The 19,042-nt window shown below is 38.4% G+C and overlaps 5 protein-coding genes across 12 annotated transcripts; 3 read left to right on the top strand and 2 right to left on the bottom strand.

The window, feature by feature from the left end:
• The first annotated feature begins 521 nt into the window (after positions 1-521).
• On the top strand, positions 522-1,355 carry LOC140789459 (probable E3 ubiquitin-protein ligase ATL44). Its single transcript, XM_073139167.1, has one exon. It carries the CDS (start codon positions 664-666, stop codon positions 1,189-1,191), a length of 528 nt encoding a protein of 175 aa, XP_072995268.1. The 5' UTR covers positions 522-663; the 3' UTR covers positions 1,192-1,355.
• A 2,215-nt stretch (positions 1,356-3,570) lies between these two features.
• LOC140789562 (uncharacterized) lies at positions 3,571-6,228 on the bottom strand. The gene is made up of 3 exons (XM_073139313.1): positions 6,098-6,228; positions 5,346-5,463; positions 3,571-4,099 (listed from the first exon to the last, which is right to left on the bottom strand). The coding sequence occupies exons 2-3, from the start codon at positions 5,440-5,442 to the stop codon at positions 3,870-3,872; spliced, it is 327 nt and encodes a 108-aa protein (XP_072995414.1). The 5' UTR covers positions 5,443-5,463; positions 6,098-6,228; the 3' UTR covers positions 3,571-3,869.
• Positions 6,229-6,336: 108 nt separating this feature from the next.
• On the top strand, positions 6,337-10,785 carry LOC140789558 (protein SUPPRESSOR OF FRI 4). Of its 3 annotated transcripts, none has more exons than XR_012109207.1 (7): positions 6,337-6,712; positions 7,678-7,775; positions 8,027-8,153; positions 8,289-8,695; positions 9,312-9,469; positions 9,602-10,268; positions 10,404-10,785. XR_012109207.1 is itself a non-coding variant. In XM_073139304.1 (7 exons), exons 1-7 carry the CDS (start codon positions 6,522-6,524, stop codon positions 10,473-10,475), a joined length of 1,107 nt encoding a protein of 368 aa, XP_072995405.1. In that variant the 5' UTR covers positions 6,337-6,521; the 3' UTR covers positions 10,476-10,785. The 3 variants fall into 3 exon arrangements, 2 of the variants coding, with proteins under 2 accessions (XP_072995405.1, XP_072995404.1); XM_073139304.1 differs by having other exon boundaries at positions 9,602-9,655; XM_073139303.1 differs by having other exon boundaries at positions 9,602-10,785.
• Positions 10,786-11,555: 770 nt separating this feature from the next.
• Positions 11,556-14,612, top strand: LOC140789561 (uncharacterized). 6 transcript variants are annotated; one of them, XM_073139309.1, is made up of 5 exons: positions 11,556-11,728; positions 11,875-11,970; positions 13,144-13,437; positions 13,771-13,977; positions 14,118-14,612. In XM_073139309.1, the coding sequence occupies exons 3-5, from the start codon at positions 13,180-13,182 to the stop codon at positions 14,427-14,429; spliced, it is 777 nt and encodes a 258-aa protein (XP_072995410.1). In that variant the 5' UTR covers positions 11,556-11,728; positions 11,875-11,970; positions 13,144-13,179; the 3' UTR covers positions 14,430-14,612. The 6 variants fall into 6 exon arrangements, with proteins under 6 accessions (XP_072995410.1, XP_072995407.1, XP_072995408.1 ...); XM_073139306.1 differs by having other exon boundaries at positions 11,863-11,970; XM_073139307.1 differs by lacking the exon at positions 11,556-11,728 and having other exon boundaries at positions 11,740-11,970.
• Positions 14,613-14,891: 279 nt separating this feature from the next.
• LOC140789560 (uncharacterized) lies at positions 14,892-18,875 on the bottom strand. Its single transcript, XM_073139305.1, has 8 exons — positions 18,670-18,875; positions 17,904-18,053; positions 17,351-17,527; positions 16,186-16,274; positions 16,018-16,082; positions 15,747-15,849; positions 15,417-15,527; positions 14,892-15,178 (listed from the first exon to the last, which is right to left on the bottom strand). Exons 1-8 carry the CDS (start codon positions 18,806-18,808, stop codon positions 15,050-15,052), a joined length of 963 nt encoding a protein of 320 aa, XP_072995406.1. The 5' UTR covers positions 18,809-18,875; the 3' UTR covers positions 14,892-15,049.
• Between the last annotated feature and the right edge of the window lie 167 nt (positions 18,876-19,042).

The following is a 19,042-nucleotide window of genomic DNA, read 5'->3' as shown; positions in this document are numbered from 1 at the left end:
TCTTTGCTCAACTGGTAGACGAGTCCTTTCTGCTGATGGGAGCCTTTGGAATTCTATGAACTAAAATTTGGGCGTGAATGCAGTCTTTTGTTCAATTATTCGTGACCCATCCACTAGCAATTGTCAAAGATGCCTTCTTCCCAATCATCCTTGGTACATTATAAAAGAAATACTTTTTATTCTTTTGAAAATGAACACTATAAAGTCTTTTTATTTGATGGTTTAGGGGTGTTACTCAGCACCAGAGTCCTTTATTAAACTTAATATAAAGAAGACAAAAAAAAAAAACAAGGTAAATATGGAGGAGAACTTTAGTATTATTATTTTATGAATTGAGCACTCTTGAGTCCTTTTCATCAGTGAAGTATGATGATCTTTTGTGCAGAATAATAGCTTCAAAGATACTAAACTACAAACCTCCCAAAGATGCCAATATGCCATCCATTCCAATCTCGTTATTCCCCCTCAAAAAGGTAAAGATAGTTAGGTTAGTGGATTTATCTCATTAGGATATAGGCATATCCCATGCATGATGCACCACCATTCTCTCTTCCCTTTCACTCCTCTTCTTTCACCACCTCAAGAGTCAAGAGGAGCGAGCAGCCTCTTCCCATGCTAACTCTCCTCTATCCTCTCAACTCTTAATTGTTAACCACAAAAATCATGGAAGAACCCCTTCCCACCTCCCATAACGCCTCCACGTCTCCACCCCCCCGCGACCAGCGTGCCGAGTCGCCGCCGCCGTCGTCGCTAGACTACGACGTCGTCGTCATCATGGCGGCAATGATCTGCGCGCTCGTCTGCGCCCTCGGCCTCAACTCGATGCTCCGGTGCGTCGTCCGCTGCACCCGCCACGCGCTCACGGAGCCAGTCGGGTGGGTGGCGCACCGCCGCGCCAACGCCGGGCTCAAGCGGGAGGACGTCGTCGCCCTCCCGGTCGCCACGTACGCCGCGCCGCCACAGCAGCCATCGTCGTCATCCGGCTCGCCCGCGCCGCAGCCGCCGGGGTGCGCCATCTGCCTGTCGGACTTCGCAGAAGGGGATAAGATCCGGTTGCTGCCGGCGTGCGGCCACAGGTTCCACGTCGGATGCATCGACACGTGGCTCCTGTCGCGCTGCTCCTGCCCGACGTGCCGGCGCCGCCTCCTCTCGGCGCAGGGCATCGCTGAAGGTTCTCCTTTAGATGTCTGAAGTCTATATAGATCTTGCGTATTATGTTTCTAAATAATTCTCTTGTAATAATTGTTATAGTAGTTAATGGATATATAGTATCTATTAATGGACTGAGACAGAAGAGAACGTTTTTAATCTCTCTTTTTTTCACAAGGAATGACATACCAACACAATCTAGAAGAGTTTAATGGTGTTAAGATGATTCAGCTTTATCTTGGGAGAGTGATGCCACTCCACTAAAGAGGAGCCACTTGATTGACATCCCACCAAAAAGATATGAGGTTTATCCGAGGGTTATCATGGTAATGTGGGAAGTTTTCTTGGAATCCAAAAGTCCACTTAGAAATTAGAATAACGCAGGGTTAAGTTTTGCTGGAAAAATTACGTATTTAAACATAAATTTTATATAAAAGTAACTTTAAATTTAAGTGAGCTTTACGCATTATTAACAATAGTTTAATTATAATATTGAAAGAGCTCAATTTTTTATGGTAATAAAAATAAATAATAAAAAGTGAGTTTAATATTACGTTAACTATATATGAAATATTAGTATATAACGAACTAAGTTTCACTTGGGTATTGGTACCTAGGGGTACCCATTTTTATAGGCAAAGGAGTCGTGTTGGCAACTAGTGAGTTAAATCCAAAATTATTTTACTTTTTATTGAATAGATTTTTTTTTTTTTTTTGATAAACTGGCTAGATTAGGTTGGCCTACGTTACAGCAGGAGTAAACGCCTCCTCCAATACAAGGTTACGGAGTTCCACAGGGAGAGGGTTCGTCGGCCCCAGCCGAACTGCCCCCCCCCCCGCTTCCCAGGTTTGTCGCCCGATCGGCCACCTTATTTGCCTCTCGCCTTACATGCTTCGGCGATGACTTACAAAAGAGCCGAGTAAAACATTACACTCAAAGAACTAACCCCCTCGGTTCCCACGGGCGGCTAACTTTTTGCTTGAATAATCCGAACCAACTCGCGTGAGTCGATTCAACCTCCACCTTGGCATAGCCGTATAAGTCGCAGTCCCCAATGGAGGGCGTGGCCCTCGGTTCGCAGCACCGACTCGCCCACAGTCTGTTCCCATGCAGCCGCGATCAAAGCTCCATCCGCAGCCCTTATAACTGCTCCTGCACCACCGAGACAGTCGCTCCCGGAGAACGCACCATCGACATTAACCTTAATCCACCCGTCAGCTGGGTGCGTCCACCTTGCCACCTGCAGCCTCGCCCGGGTTGCCCTTGGCCGACCTTCCCTGGCATAGTCCTTCGCAAGTTGGACGGCTCGTCGGACTAGCATGTCTACGTGCATCTCACCTCCACCAAAAACCCTAGCGTTCCGCAGCTTCCAAAGCAACCATAGCGTGGACGCTATTTTTGCCTTGCAGTCCCAATAGATTTTTTTATTCGACATAAAGAAGTGCATCCCAGTTTAAATATAAGTAGTTAACTTGCTACAAGAAGATATGCACCGTTTGGCTTCAAAAGGCGTGTCCTTTCATACAAAATGATCCGTCATTATGCTTCATTTTGTTCTAATAAAAACTTTGCACTATTTTATCGTGGCTGCTAAATTTTATAAATAAGTCTAAAGTCTGCAGTAGAGAATTATTAAAAATAATTCAATTCATTCTTACATTTTTGAGCACTATGCATTTAAGAGATCGTAATGTACTATTTTAGTTCTTAGTTCGACAAGACACTCATATAATAGCTTACTTTCGTGTACAAAATAATTATATCTTATATATGAAATCAATGTCTATATTTCTAAAAGTAATCCGTGAGAGAGAAAAATTGGTCGAGATAATATTAAACACTATGCTCAACCTATACAAACTACTATATTATTTGATTTATAACTTTATTTAATTAATTTTATTATTAATATTAAATTTTGAATCACACCATTACCGCCGAACAATTTTATTTTATTTTATTTTATTTCCTTTTGTTCCGAAGCTTTCTCGGGCAAGTCCTTACACTAGCAAATGTAGTAACTTTTTGTGGTGGTGGAAAAGGAGAAGGTAGTAAGTGAATGTGGAGTGAAGAAGCACTTCATACGTTTACAAAGATAAAATATTCTCCTTGCTTGTGAAGTGCCCATCAGCGTTAGGAGACGCAACCAACGAGGAATACCATCAACGACAAGAAAATGAAAGCAAAAAGGGAGAGGGAGAATCATCAAAGAAAAGCACACATAAGGAGGTACATATAATCATATTCATAGGCACCTATCCATATATATATATATATATATATATATATAACATAATTACCCCTAATAATGACATTCATAGTATTCCCATGGGCCGCATTTCTCAAAATGGGCAACCATCACCTTTTTAGTGCAAATCAACCAGCCATTCTGATTATAAAGAGTACTTCATATTCTTGAATGATGATGTAAAATTTTGTGTTCCTTCTTGAGCAATAGTCTGAATGTTTCTATACAATATGGATAAGAGAACGACAACTAAGATTTTAGCCCCAATTGTTTGAGGTCAGCCCCATTGGGATACACAGAATTCTCCAAAAATGTTCTTAACTCAAACTTTGACCACATTTCTCCAATATAATATCTTTCAAAACATGTAGTATACTGGAGAACAGTCTCATGCACTTCCTATGATCATTGGAGATTAAAGGAGATAAGAAAGCATTGGATGGCAAAAGGTAGCCCATCTTGGGCTGACATTTACTCCACTTTCTCTCTGGCATGGGCATCACCAGCATCAGCTGGAGCAGCTGTAGGTTGGCTAATGCTAGCTTTGGCTTCGGCTAAGAATGCTGGATCTGGCTGAGGCTCATGATTGCTGGGCTCCTTCATTGCCAAATAAATATATAACGCAATCACCACATTAACCGATATAACAGCAAGGAATCCACTTATTAGTGTTTGGGATGAAGGAGAAAACTGAGTTGAGCCTGCTTAAATATTTTTAAAATTCTGGTCAGATGACCAGTCCATCAAAGAAAAAAAAACAACAAAAGAAAAAAAAGAAAGAAAAGAATAGGAAGGCAAGAAAGAGAATCATATCCACTTCTCCATCGATTATTTATCATATTTCTGACAGTCACAGAAGAACATAAATGAAAAATATAATGAAAAATCATAAATACGAAGCATAACACAAGTATGACCGCAAGTCAGGAGGTAATCACAAAAACTATAATCAAGGAAACCAAAAAAACCTAAGTGTTCTTTTCATTAAAATCTAAGTAACTAAAGTGGCCATCATGGCACCAGAACTACTGCAGTAATTTCCTGACCTTATAATAGTCATTGAGATACACAGACACTACGATGCACGCAGCCCCTGCATAATAATGTATTGACATATTGGATCCCTGGATATATTGTTGTGTGTGTGTTGCCATATGTTTATGAGCACAAAATCCATATTATGCAAGGAGACATTGCTTTTGCTAATTCGAATTGAAGGGTGATATCAAATCAGTCTATTTTCAACGTCATATACATAGTTAGCACATTTGTCATAGTTAGCAGCTAAACATTTTAACAGTACCATCAACTTACCAGAAAGGCAGAAATATTGTCTTCACACATCATCCACTCACTACTGCAGAATTAGCTCATGTGTTCTAGGTACCATACAAGTTTCCTACTGGTGCCTACTGTGGAGCTCACCTGATTCTGGTAATTAGGAGTTTATCCTAAGGTCAGCACCCATCAGAGCTAATGAGTGCATCAGTTGATGTTCGTGGTGATCTCACCTTTATGTGCAAATGACAGTGTAAATTGTATAAAATATGGTCCCAATGGTTCCGATAGCCAAAATTTATACTTTAATGATTGAATTTATTTATTTAAAATATGTTAGTTGCAATGCTTATAAGAAGGATATTCATCGTTGTGTACACCTCTACCTTCATACCTAAGTAGCATAAAACAAAAAAATATACCTTATTTCTAAGCATAAATAGCTGATCTAATACTGAATTATTCAAGGGATGCTCCTCTATCAAAGGGCTTTTCTAGTGCAAAGACAAAGTAAGATTTAAACCCAGCTTCATATGTATCATCATACTACAGAATCTGAAGAAAAAAGACATTGGGTTACTAGAGTAACAGGGTGTTAGGATGGAAAAGAAAAGAAAAGAAAGCAGCAACATACAATAAGAATCATTAAAGTAACAGAGGAAAACATACCAGGAAATATATGGTAATTAAACCAATAAAGTATTGCAACCGGGGCCATCCACATGGCCATAGATGCACATAAAAACTTCTGCATTACCACCGACATGCTTCTGCTTAATTCGGTAATCTGTTAGAGATAAAAAAGTATATTATATATGTACAAAGGTTATTTGTTCAAATAATTTCACACAAAGGTTATATACTCAAACAATTTCATACTTTGTTATTAGTTTTTAGCCTAAAAACGAAGAAAGACAAAGAAAACAGTAGTAGCTTGCAGAAAAGTAGGCTTTCATTCATGACAAGAGGCTGCAAGATTTCCAAACCTCTAGGCAAGTCATCAAGGATAAGAAAAGAAAATTTAATGTATAGTAACATGGATAGCTAACATTTATAGACTTTATCTGTCGGCTAGAGTTTCTATGGATTCTCAGCAAACAGGAAATTAGTTTGCAATAACTTATCGAAAAAAAATCTCTAAATTCATGATAAAAGAAAAGAAGCTACTAAATTCAAGCATTCCACCACTTATCCGAGCTCAAGCATTTAATTGATTACTTTACAATGATCACCAATGGAGAAGTATCTCCCAAAGCTAAAAGTTTTTGACAGGCGACTGACAGAATATTTTGAGATTTCATATCAAGATCTATACTTTCTCACCAATAAAATCTCACTATGTTTGCTGATATAAGAATCCAAAAGAAAACACACAAGAAAAGAAAAGAAACATATTCGGTTTAGGATAAAGGAAATCTCACAACAAAGATCGATTGCAGACTCTCCGATAACGCCCTTTACAGCGAGATTTGTATCCCGGGAGGAGATGGATTCACGGATCCGGAGAATTGGGACGACGATTAGGGCCTAGGGTTTCAGTCTTTCAGAAGAGAGAAGAGGGTAACTGGAAAAACATAAGCGGATGCGAATATAATAGTTCAATGGATCTGTACCCGATCCGTTAATGGCGCCTTATTAATTGGTCTTAAACAAAGAAAATAAAACCCCAAAGTCTGTTTACGGATCGAAAGATCTAGAAAGGAAATATTGGTGATCTCTTTCCTTCGTCTTCTGCAGTAGCTAACGAGCTCAAAAACCCTAACCCTAGAAGAGGAGAACAGAAACCTTACCACTTGAGTAGGGGGGTTAGGTTGAAGAGCGGGAGGAGGAGAGGAATCGTCGGCGATGGGGAAGAAGAAGAAGAGAGTGGAGAAGGTGTGGTGCTACTACTGCGATCGCGAGTTCGACGACGAGAAGATCCTTGTCCAGCACCAGAAGGCGAAGCACTTCAAGTGCCACGTATGCCACAAGAAGCTCTCCACAGCCGGTGGCATGTCCATTCACGTCCTCCAGGTCCACAAGGAAACCGTCACCAAGTAAGAAAAACCCTAGATCTTTGATCCAATTTCTTTTCTGTAATACGTTTGGTTCTTCTCGGTTTCAGTTGCTTGTTGTTTTTGTTGGGTTAACTGGAGTATGTCCTTTTTTTATTCAATTCGGCATGTTAGTTTTGTACCATGAGATCTGGGGAAAGGAGGAAGATTTATAAATAGAATCGTTGGTTGGGATGGGTTTTTTCTCATGCAGAAGTTCAGATTCGCCACCCGTAGGCCGTAGTAGGCAGATGGGTTCTAATTGGGTTCGTAGAGTTTGGGAACTGAAAATTATTGTACCATTACATTTGATTCTTTCTTGTTCAAGTATACCGATGTAGGAATGCCTCACTATGGAACTGTGTAATTTTGACCTGTGAACTATTGGTTGTTTTTAGCATTTATCCAGTTATTTCTTGTCATTAGGAGTTCTTCTTTGTTAGAATTGTTATTTAGGAGTATAAGCATATATAGAGTTTATGACGACTGGAGTTGATGCAAATTTAATGTCGCACATAGTTACTTAATTACTTATACGTCAAGAAGGTTAATCAGAAACCTTCATGTCTATAATTCTGTTAGGTATTATGATTTTTAAGATCCATTTAGCTAACCCAAATAGGTGGACTAAAGACATTGTTTTGTTATGTGACTCAATTTGGTGATGCTATGTCAAATTGTCAACTTTTCCTAATATTATTTTTGACATATAATAACTCTACTGTTTTTTAAAATCTTTTTGACTCTTGTGTTTTGATTGAACTCGATATGACATATTACTAATTCTATAGTTGCAACTTAGTTTTACATGACGGACAATTTAGAGAAATCAAATTAGAAAATTTGCATGATACCTCTTAGCCACCATGTATCTGTAGTCTGTGGAACACACTTTTTTGTATATTGATTCTCAGTTATAGAAAGTAAAATATGTTAGCTCTCTTCATCCTTAAACTTGCCTTTTGCAGGGTTCCTAATGCTAAGCCTGATAGGGAATCAACTGAGATTGAGATCTTTGGTATGCAAGGAATTCCTCCTGAAATATTAGCAGCCCATTATGGAGAAGGTAACCTTTTCTTAATGCTTTTGATGAAAGAGGTTGCCCTGATTGGTTTTGTTTTTGGAGAGATGATGCAAATGTTGCATGCTTGCTTTTCTATTTGGTTGAACTGTCATGTAAATTTCTAAGAGGATACTTGGTAAATGGTATTAACTATTATGGTTGCTTACGAGGACCTTATGATACAGTCATGTCTATAGTTTTTCTTTTTTGTTTATCTAACCTTGGTTGACCTTCAGCATATAATTATTTTACAGATGAAGATGCTTCATCAAAGATGGCGAAACTGGAAGTCCCATCTACAAAACTTCTTACTGGCATTGCACCTAATCCAATGCCAATACGATTTCCTCCACCACCAACCTATGGTGCAATGCCTTCAGTGTATGATCTCCTCTGTTATTTATATCTTTGTGTTCTCACTCTTTTCCTGGTTACAGTGCAAATTGAATATGCTTTCATGTCATATCTTGATTAAGATGCTCTTCATACCTTGATTTATGCCTTTTCTTTTACCAGTTATAATCCAGCATTGGCAATGCAGCCTCCAGGTTGGCCTATTCCACATAGGCCACAATCCTGGTTCCCACCACAACAAGCAGTTCCAGTTCCCCCTGTGTCCACAGGGCTGGCGCCGCAACAGCCTTTGTTTCCTATCCAAAATGCGGCTTCTTCTTTAACATCTAGTTCTGCTTCTGGACTTCAGCCATCTTTTCAAGTTGGCCCACCTGGACTACCATCATCCACACCCTCTCCATTGTCTCAGCCGCTTTTCCCAATTGGAACTACTGCAGCACAAAGTTCCCCATTTTTGGCGGCTGCAGTACCTTTAGCAAGCTCTCCAACAGTGCTCCATGGTGCAGGTGATGCAAACTCTTTGTCTGTTACTACTGCTGCAGGTGGATATAGTACAGCTAACAATCAAGGTCTGGTACTTCTCATCATTAAGATAGAGATATCTATTCCATTACTGATTCTGCTTATTTATGTAATAGCTGTTAAATTTTCTCCTGGTTACTGCACTGGATGTCATTGATTGCTTTCGATGTGTTATGAGTGTTGTTTTCTTGTGTGTGCTCAATCATCAAGTGAAAGTTATGTTACTTTTCCTTTGATTGCCAGATTTTATGGTATCTTTCTACTATAAGTTTCTCTTGTGATATGACTTTCAATTATGTCACTTGTGGTCTAATGCAAATATTAATGCAAGAAGCTCTGGATGTTTGTTACCTTGTATTAGATAAACAGTGTATAGTCTCGAATAATTTGACTCACTAGTATATACTGGTTGATTTTCTTTTCTCCATTCCAGTTTTCTTTCCCCTATCTCTCTACAACAATTAAGGTTTTTGTCATGGTGGTCATTGTCAAAAGCTTTTGTTGGAATATAATGGTCATCCTTGATTTCTTTCCTGTTTTTTCCTCTTGGGAAATATGCTTCTTGAAAACTTTATAATGGCAACTTGAATTTTATTTGGTGATGTCAAGCCCTTGTGCATCCTTCATGTGATACCTGATTGTGCTTTATCTTGCCATGCTTAGGTGCTGCACCTTACATGAACTCACATATGTATGCATCTGGTCCAAACACTGGGGGCCCTTCTATTGGACCTCCGCCTGTGATATCTAACAAGGCTCCTGCCCCCCAACCAGCCACCAATGAGGTCTACTTGGTCTGGGATGACGAGGCGATGTCCATGGTACTCCTTTGATCTTCAATATTTGTCTCTTGGAGTTGTCTTTTAGACTAACTAGTAACCAAGAGTTTATTCTCTGGTCATTTTCATTTCCTGGCTTTTAGCCTTTTAATAATGAGCTCTCTCTCCTTGCAGGAGGAAAGAAGAATGTCTCTGCCAAAGTATCAGGTGCATGATGAAACTAGCCAGGTAAGTCATTGCCTTTTGTTATTTCACTCTAATAGATCACGAGATCTGCTCTACAGATCTGAATGGGTAGGTAGGCAAACTCAGTACTTCTCAGAATTTTGTGATATTAGTTCGAAGTTTCACTGTTCAGATGAGGCATACTATATTATATGAAAAAAATAACAAACACAACATCTGAAGATTATATGGCCCTTTCAGATTTATGAATAAAGGGCCTCTTTTGGTATTTGACTTTTAACCTTCTTATTGATGACTGTCAATCCCATCCTCTGCTTTGCTTCCTATATATTCTGCTGATTTTGGGGGCATCAGAAGTTTCCAAGTAGGTATTTACATTACTCTTGCTGCTAGTTAGTATTACACATCTGACAATCTCGTGCTGCAAATGACTCGAGGGTACTCAACCTAGCAATGGGCCAATGCGAAAATGTGTATGTATTATGTTTCTGGTTAAAGTTTTTCTTATTTAATTTTCTATAATATTCATTCTCCCTATTGCTTAACAAGCGTGGGGGTTTGGGTGGAACAAGAATATATGCTGGAAGGCATTTGCCAAATCGTAGCATTTCTTGTTATCTGTTTTTGATCACAGTGTGCGACAGAGTTGGTACAGGTCAGCCTTTCATTCAGACAGCAAGTTTGCTACTCTTGCATAATTAGATGAGAAGTTTGGATTATTGTATTTATCTTGTGAAGAACTATTGACCACAGTTCTCATCTGATTTCTTTAATTGCGATGTGTAAACAGATGAACTCCATTGATGCAGCTATTGACAGAAGGATATCTGAAAGCAGGCTTGCTGGTCGAATGGCCTTCTAGTGGAAGTCATTGAATATCATGATGCTTTCTTTTTCCAAAAGAGTGCCAAGTGAGGTCGCAATCTTAATCTTGCTGATGAGATTCTTTAGAGGCTTATGGAAAATTCAGAGCCATTGAGCTTCAGGCAATCAGGTTAGGCTATTGTTGGTCACAGTGAAGGTTCTCAGAGACTGCACAACTAACACAATTGGTTAAACTTGTGGACCTATCTTGTAATTTGTTACCAAATCATTTCTCCTGAATTAGCACTTCTATTGTAAATCTTTTTAAGTACTCAGATCCTTGATCTGATTGAATATTTTTCCATTCATTTTCCTGTTTCACATTGTTAGATTGTGTGATTTGCTGCATTTTTTTATTTTGTAGGGCAGATCCATTTTACGTTTTCTTAGTGTGTTAAGTTTTTGTATATATTTTTATTTTAATTTTGCTCGTTTTTCTCCCCTTGTTCCCGGAGGAAACTTTTGGCTTTTTTGATTATAGAGTTAAGAGTGCCAAGAGGAATAATAGAATTTCTAAGCATGAAAGAAGGAATGGCATTAATAGTAGAGTTAATTAAAATAATTTTACCTGTCTGTCTGAGAGATGAATTCCTTCTCCAAGAGTTAAGCTTGCTTGCAGTTCACTTTGTCAATAATAGTCTGGCAATTTTGCGAGCAAATTTTAAAGGGAGGAGACATGCCACGATAAACGAGGCTGTATTATATTTTATTTTATTACTAATTGAGTGTTCGCTTCATATTTTATTTTATTTTATACCAACAATTTTCTTTATATACGAACAAGTGAAACAGGTTAACCATGGTTGCAACAAATAATAAAAAATTCCTTATTGCCTTTAAGAGATTAGATATTCCTAATCACTATAAATAATTCAGTAACTTGGTTGGTCTTTTTAAATTACTTTGGTTTCATCACCATCGCTGATGACGTTTGCGTGGGGAAAAGCATCCTCAATGCAGGATAGCCTGTAATCCAAGTTGTATGAATTTATTGCAATCCCCCCACCTTTCAGATATCGATTGGCTCCCGGACCCAATCGTATCGTGTGAAGTGCCTCGAGTGCAGTAATTTCATGCTGTCGTCTCTTTTGCTCGGCCAGAACCAGAAGGTCCAAAACCGAGGGGCTGCTTCCCCTGGTATTCTATTTCATTTCTTCTCTGAAAACCAAAACCATTTCCATTTCCATTTCTTTTTCCCCCAAAAAATAAGCAACCAACGGAGAGCTGGAGGGATTTGACTCCGTTCACTTGGTACGTTACAAAGAGTACAAAAACCTTTCTATTATTTATTTTCCCCATCGAAATCTCAGCCAAACCATTCTGATGCGACTTCTCTCCCTGCTCTTGTTTGACTATATATCGGATTCTTGGTGGTGGGCTCCAAGTCGCTCGAGCAGCAATGAAGCGGTAAGGGGTTATATTTGGTGGGCAATTTGTTATTCCTTTCGGGGAAATATCAGCTGGTTGGCCAATTGGGCTTCTTCTCAAGTGAGGTAATTTAGCTTCTTCTTTTTTTTTTTTAAATTCTGCATTACAGGCAATGGAGTTATTAAAAGTGGGATTTTGGAGGTGGGTTTTTCTCCCCTATTATTGAGACCTATCAGGATTTTGGTTTCTAGGTGGTGGGCTCCGAATCTTTCTAGAGGTAATGAAGTGGTATAAATGATATTTGGTGGGCGGTTTTGTTGTTTCTTTTGTGAGATCAACTGAGTTGTGAATTGGGTTCCTCTGAAGTGAGGTAATTTGGCTTCCTTCGTCTTTTTTTGTGTGCAAGTAATGGGTTGTTAAAGAAGGGATTTTTGGAGGTGCGTCTTTTTGTCCATTGTTGAGATCTATCTGGGTTTTGGATTCTTAGTGGTGGGCTCTAAATCTTTCTAGCGGTAATGAAGCAGAAGAAATTATATTTGGTGGGCGATTTGTTGGCTCTTTTGTGAGATCAGCTGAGTTGGTGATTTGGATTGCTTCCGAGGGGAAGGTTTTCTTCTTCTTTATAAGTAGTGGGATGTTAAAGATCGGATGTCAGATATGGGTTTTCTCTTTTCTTTTCCCGTCTCTTGTTGAGATCTATCTGGATCTTTGTTTGCAACCTTTGTTAGCATCGGTTGATGCAGATCCTATTCTTCTCTTTTAGTGCTAATGAAGTTGTAGGTAAGAGGTTGGAAGTGGTTTTTGTTTTGGTGACCCTAGGAGTCCATTCTGATGGTACTTCTTATGTTAATCTGATAAAGTTTAGCTATATTTTGTCTCAATTTTAATCCTTCATTTCGTGGATCTGTGTTTAGTTTACATCATTAACTGAGGTAACTTGGCTATTTTCGAAGTCCCCACCATCATTCACATTTTAGGTCAAAGGGATAAGTATCAAGCTCTGTCCTCACTCTTCAGATGTTGCGAAAATAGAGTATGATAGATGATCTTCATATCTTCATATGTTGTTATTTCCTTCTCCTGTGGGCTCTGGAACTGTTGCATTGTTGATGGAGTAATAAACTTTGACTTCTGCATATAGCATGCTCTAACCTTCTTTGGAGTTCTTGCAGTTTGATTCCACTCTTTGTTTGTTATTTTGTAAATAACAGATGCTACATGTTAATTGTAAAATTTATTGTGCTTGTGTGCAAATAGTTCGATTCTGGACTCTTTTTGACATTTACTTGGTTTAACAGAATTCTGAGGAAGTATAGATCAGTCAGTCAACAGAGATGTCAATCCTCTCAAAGATACGTTGCATCACTGTGGATGTCACCGGGACTCTGATAGCTTACAAAGGAGAACTTGGGGATTACTATTGTATGGCAGCTAAATCGGTAGGTTTACCGTGCCCTGATTACAAACGCATGCATGAAGGCTTCAAGGCTGCGTATACTGACATGGCGAAACACTACCCATGCTTTGGACATGCGGCAAAAATACCAAATATTGATTGGTGGAGAACATGCGTGAAGGACTCTTTCATCAGGGTGAGAATGTTATATTTTGCGAGAAAATAAAACTTTTTACTGGCAATTGTACCTTATTTGTTGCAGTAGTCTGGGTTGTGGTTGTTGATTGTATCCTTATTTGTATCAGTTATTTATATTTTTAGTTTGATAACTTACAGTATATGGGTTGTTTACTACTCAGTTTCTTACTTGCTGTATTTAATGGCATCTGATACTTCATGTTCTTGCGGAGGCCATAGTTTATTACCATCAATGATTTAATATTGCTTCAAATGAGCAGACAGTATTCATTACTCATATTCAGATGCATTTGAGCTAATTCCGCATTGTGTTGCAATTGGTATTCTGCAGGCAGGTTACGAGTACGATGATGAGACATTTGAGAAGGTATTCAGACGCATATATTCGTCTTTCGGTTCCTCTGCACCCTACTCTATATTTCCTGACTCGCAGCCCTTCTTGAGATGGGCACGTCAGAAGGGCCTCATTGTTGGAATTGTTAGCAATGCTGAATACCGCTACCAGGATGTCATACTTCCTGCTCTAGGATTGAATCAGGTTAGCTACTGTCATCTTCATGTCTGGTATCACGATCCCTTAATCTATCTGCATCTTGTTACGTCTGACCAAACATGAATACATGCTTCCAAATTGCACAAGCACACATGAACTAACCATGCATTATTTGGTGACCTTAGGGATCAGAATGGGACTTTGGTGTGTTCTCGGGCATTATAGGCATTGAAAAACCAGATCCGAGGATCTACGAGATCGCACTGGAGAAGGCCGGAAATGTGGCACCAGAAGAAGCACTGCATATTGGCGACAGCTTTCGCAAGGACTATTTGCCGGCACGCAGCGTTGGAATGCATGCGCTGCTGCTGGACAGATTTAAGACTCCAGATGCAGAGAGCTGGCGAAAGTCGGGTGCAGTGGTTCTCCCAGATCTCATTGCAACCCAAGATTGGCTCGCCAAGGAAGAAGTGATAGCAGCCGGCCAGCAGGCCTAGAAAATCTTTTAGTATATTGGAGAGAAAAAAAAGTTGGAGTTCAGACAATTAACAGTGGAAAAATGATGTTTTAGATCTTGTTTCTTCTGTTGTACTTGTTGAGAAACTGAAAACATAGTAGTCTTTTTTCTTCTAAGATGGAGATGATATATGATAATGGTGAATGGAGATGATATATGACAATGGTGAAGGTGGATGCTTGGCATTTTGGTTATATAACTCATTTAAGTTATGAAGTGGCTAAAATTGGACAATAAGAGCAATAACCTGGCCAAAATTTTGTCTGACGAATAATACTTCATGGTCCCTTAAACATAAATCAATAATTATAATGTAGTGAGAAAATACAACTTGGCATGAAAACTTTTGGTTAAGTAAATGTACTTTGGCATTCGTGCTTGAGTATGATAATCTCATATATCGACAAATTTATCTTCATGACATTGTCAAAATATGCAGATATCAGAGCAAAGTTGGCATTCATAACCATTTTATTCAAGGAAAACACTGAAACAGTGGACTACAAAGGGACCACTCGGATATGTATATATTTGTCAAGTTTACCGGCATTGCCTTGGATCACATAAAGCACCATAATCAACTACTATCTGCCTTCATACTCAAGCCGCTGCTTCTGCACAAGAAGACACCGCTTGAAGAACGTAAACTGGATCGCCCACCTTGACTAGCTTTTCCTGGCCCGTCGCAGAAAGGGATTCTTTGCAGACCAAATTTTGCCCAAAATACACCTAGATGTTCATAAAATGTCAAGAGCATTAATTTGTGGACGATGATTTAATCTAGAAAGTGATGCTTCAAAAGCTACTTCTCCATCAGGTTATTAGCATTCGTACAAACTTCAGATGATCCAAACAGAATATAACTCAACATGTATATGTTGCAAGCAATCAATTGTTCTATGTACAAATAATAGCTAGGAAAAATATGAAAAAGTTTATGGAGGTAGACTGATGCGAGGATATTTACCTTCCCCTGTTGTTTGCAGTTTGGCCGCAAGACATTATCTGACCGGAACTTCATCAGAGTCTGAGTTGGCTCAGTGCCAGCAATTCCATTATCTTGATTAATTGTTGGTACCTGAGGTTTTAATAAGGATATTAAATGACATCCAGTTCACTTAACGAAGACCAATACCAAGTTTATTCCCATTAATATCTAAATCTGCTTCAAAAGATGAAATTAGATGATACTATACCATAGAGACAATGCGTCATCTATGCACCATAGAGACAGTGATACTTCAAACTCAAGCAAAAGGCCAGCTAATGCAAACTTGCATTTGCAAAGAAATGTTACCTTACAACGCGAGCATAACTTCACACCCTCAAACTTTAACTTGCTTATTTTTATTGCTTTCCATAGATCCTCTGAAAATGGGTCACATCCATCAACAAGAATACTGAAAAACCAATAAATACACTTTAAGAAAATGAAAGAATGTCCTGAAGGATGTAATCATAATGTAGAAACTAAGAAAGTATACCTATAGTAGGCATATAATTGAGATCCAGAAAGATGATAAAAAAGAAATAATAGAAAAAGATGGGTTTATGAATATTCTGCTCACTTAGGTCTGAAACGATTAATTGGTACTGGTTCTTCAAGAACTTCATTTAGGGCATTCAGTGAACCCTGCAAGCAAAAGAAGCATAAAAAACAACCACGCCACATTAATTTGGTAAAAAGTTTCGGTTGGCATTCTAAATTCTTGCATATTGAATAACCATGTGATTACCTGGGATGTCAACATGAATGGAAAACAATCAGAAAACATGGTTTTGTGTCCCTGAGCATAATTAGGATCAACTGCCCTAGTTTCTGATGCTGCAAGATTTATACAACATTTACTAGGTAATCATAGTGTGGTGATACATTTGTCATGAAAAAAGATCAAATGTCATTGTGCACTAGCAGAATAAGCAAAAATGAAAATTATTTTAACATTTGTTTCAGACTCAGATCAGCTTTGATCTGGATGACATTAGTATAAATTAAGATTGGAACTTCTCAATCGCAGCTTCTTACATCAAAATCAGATGGGAAGTTTACTGGATCTTAATTGTGATTCTAGATCCTTTGGACAATGTGATACTTGGAGGTAGGGGAGGCTCCTTGATACTTCAGATCATCAAAGATATAAATGATGACATGTCTTGTTTTGGAACTCATACGTAGAAGCTAACTTTAAATGAGATTTAGCAAAGATGCCAAATTGTGTAGTGTAGATAAAAAGGAATTAGTCCAGCTGATACTCACTACATCCAGGTTCATGAATTAAATGTGCACCTGAAATGATTTGCTTAGTTTTATAGTTTTTGGAAGGCTGAGACTCATAATTTTCTTGAAACTTGTAGTCTGGATGCCCTTGTTCTGATACTGACAAGTTACCATGAGTTATATGTGACTAGATACTAACTAAAAGAACAGACTGGATATTCATTCTTACCATCTACATCAACAGTTACAGAGAAGTCATTACCTGTTAGGCATAATACAATAGTACTATATTTGTAAGCGTTTTAATTTTTCCTTAGTCCTGCGAATATCTAGCCTGCTATTTTGCACATGTATATTAGCGTTCAGTAGTATCTTGGACATGTGATATAGATTTAAAGCTACCATTCTGACATATCAGGTTCAACTTGTGAGTTTATGCATGGAATTTTTAGATGTAAGACCTAGATATCATTACTTAAGTAGAACACTGTTTGTGGTTCTTCAAAAATTCGTAATCAAATCAGCCTTAAAAAAACATGAAATATCATGCATTCATGTTGTGAGAAAGAAAATAAAACTAGCTCTACAATATTTCCCAAGAAAAGCAAAGAGGACATAAACAGATAGATATATGGTATGACTGTATGCATAAGTAAATTTTTTTTTTTTTAGACTACACCTACAGGTGTTAAAGCGCACTAGACGACTTGGTTTCCCGAGGTAATTTGAAAACCATTCAGATGCTTCAACTCCTTCATCAAATGCAGAACCTGACCACTCCCATACAGAGACACCTTCGATGATGGTGCACTCCGCACATAGAGGAATTTTTAATGTGTCCATTCCTGGTGCCCTTATAACTGCAGAGAATTTAGAAGTTATTCCAAACTGAAAGAACATTACAGAATAGCTCTACATAAAGTTTGAACATTGTGTACTGTTCATCAATCAGAAGAATGAACAGAAAACACTTACTGAACAATAATAAAAGATGACCAAATAGACATCACAATGCCAAACTGAAATATGCAACTGTAAAATCTGAAAATTTTACGACCTCCAAATACAATAGTTGCTAGATACTTTATTCTTTCCAACCAAAAAAATAATAGCACAATCAATGGAATCCTAAGTTGCTGTAAAAACAATGTAATATAAGAAGTATCACATATTTAAAAGAAAAACTAAAGAAGAGCAACAGAGTTCCTGACTGTCAGATAGATTTTATGGTCATACCCATATATGAATTAGGCGTTGGTTCCCAATCTTCAGAAAATGCATCGGATGGAATCTCCACTTCCACCAATGCAAGCTTTGGTTCAACTCTTTGGGTATATGCTCTTCCCTTGGAATTCACAACCAACCATTGACGGTCCCATCTAAAGCCTAAACATAAAATTAAATGAATGAAAAGTGATTGCACATCGCAGATTTAAATATATGCCATCAATTAGGAAAAATTAAGTCTCTGAGAGACTGAAATAATAATTTAGTGACATCAGGTAACTTATTTACTAACAAGAGATTTAACTATTTCTAGAAGACTGCTACTTGTTTTAGCCTTTCTAGTTAATTTGATTAACCATGCAGATATATCATGGTACACATATCCTTCAAAAAGAAAACTTGTAAGTTGTAACCATACTACAGAGGTTTATTTTGATACGCAACTAATCAAGAAAATAAATCGAGATATAGGATGAAAGAAAAAAAAAAATCAAACTCTCATCACAGCCATCAAAACTACATATTTCCTGATACTCTCTTCGATTTAAGAATATCATAACTTCAAATCAGTTCATGTGGCAAAGGATCCATCCACCAAGAAGTGTGTCTAGTTCTAAAGAAAGAAAAAACTACGACTTTGGTTATACCAGAGCTAATCAAGGGTTATCAACCACAAACAAGACCACTTAAGTTACACCAATCAATTCCAGTAAAATTCCACTATCCGCTAGATTTTATCGCTTCGAGAATGGGTATCGATTAAAAGGTAGATTACCCGTGGAGGTGATGCAAGCTTGAGGGACAGAGATTCCCTTACAAGACTTGATGGGATAGATGAAGATGGAGGAGACGACTGCGGCTGGCTCCGGCGAGCCACCAAAGATGGAAGCAACCAAGGAGGAAACTTTCTCCATTTCACAGTCCAGCCCTCTCCGTGAAAGGGAGAAAGAATTCGAGGAGCGTACATAAATTTGGAGAAGACGCGTTTCCCTACCTTCCCTCCGTAGCTTCTTTTGTTCTGTCGGCGATTCCCAAACACGTTTCCCTGGAAGACGCCAGTCATAGTTTAATTATATTTTATCTTTAGATGTGTTTTTTGTATTCGTGGGCTTAGTCTCGGGTCTGAGCCCAACCAAATAATTGGGTCC

This window comes from Typha latifolia, chromosome 5 (assembly GCF_019914945.1).
Source record: "Typha latifolia isolate L0001 chromosome 5, TyphaL0001v2, whole genome shotgun sequence".
NCBI lineage: Eukaryota > Viridiplantae > Streptophyta > Magnoliopsida > Poales > Typhaceae > Typha > Typha latifolia.
The sequence above is the reverse complement of the archived record's forward strand: the minus strand, read 5'-3'. Positions and strand labels throughout refer to the sequence as shown.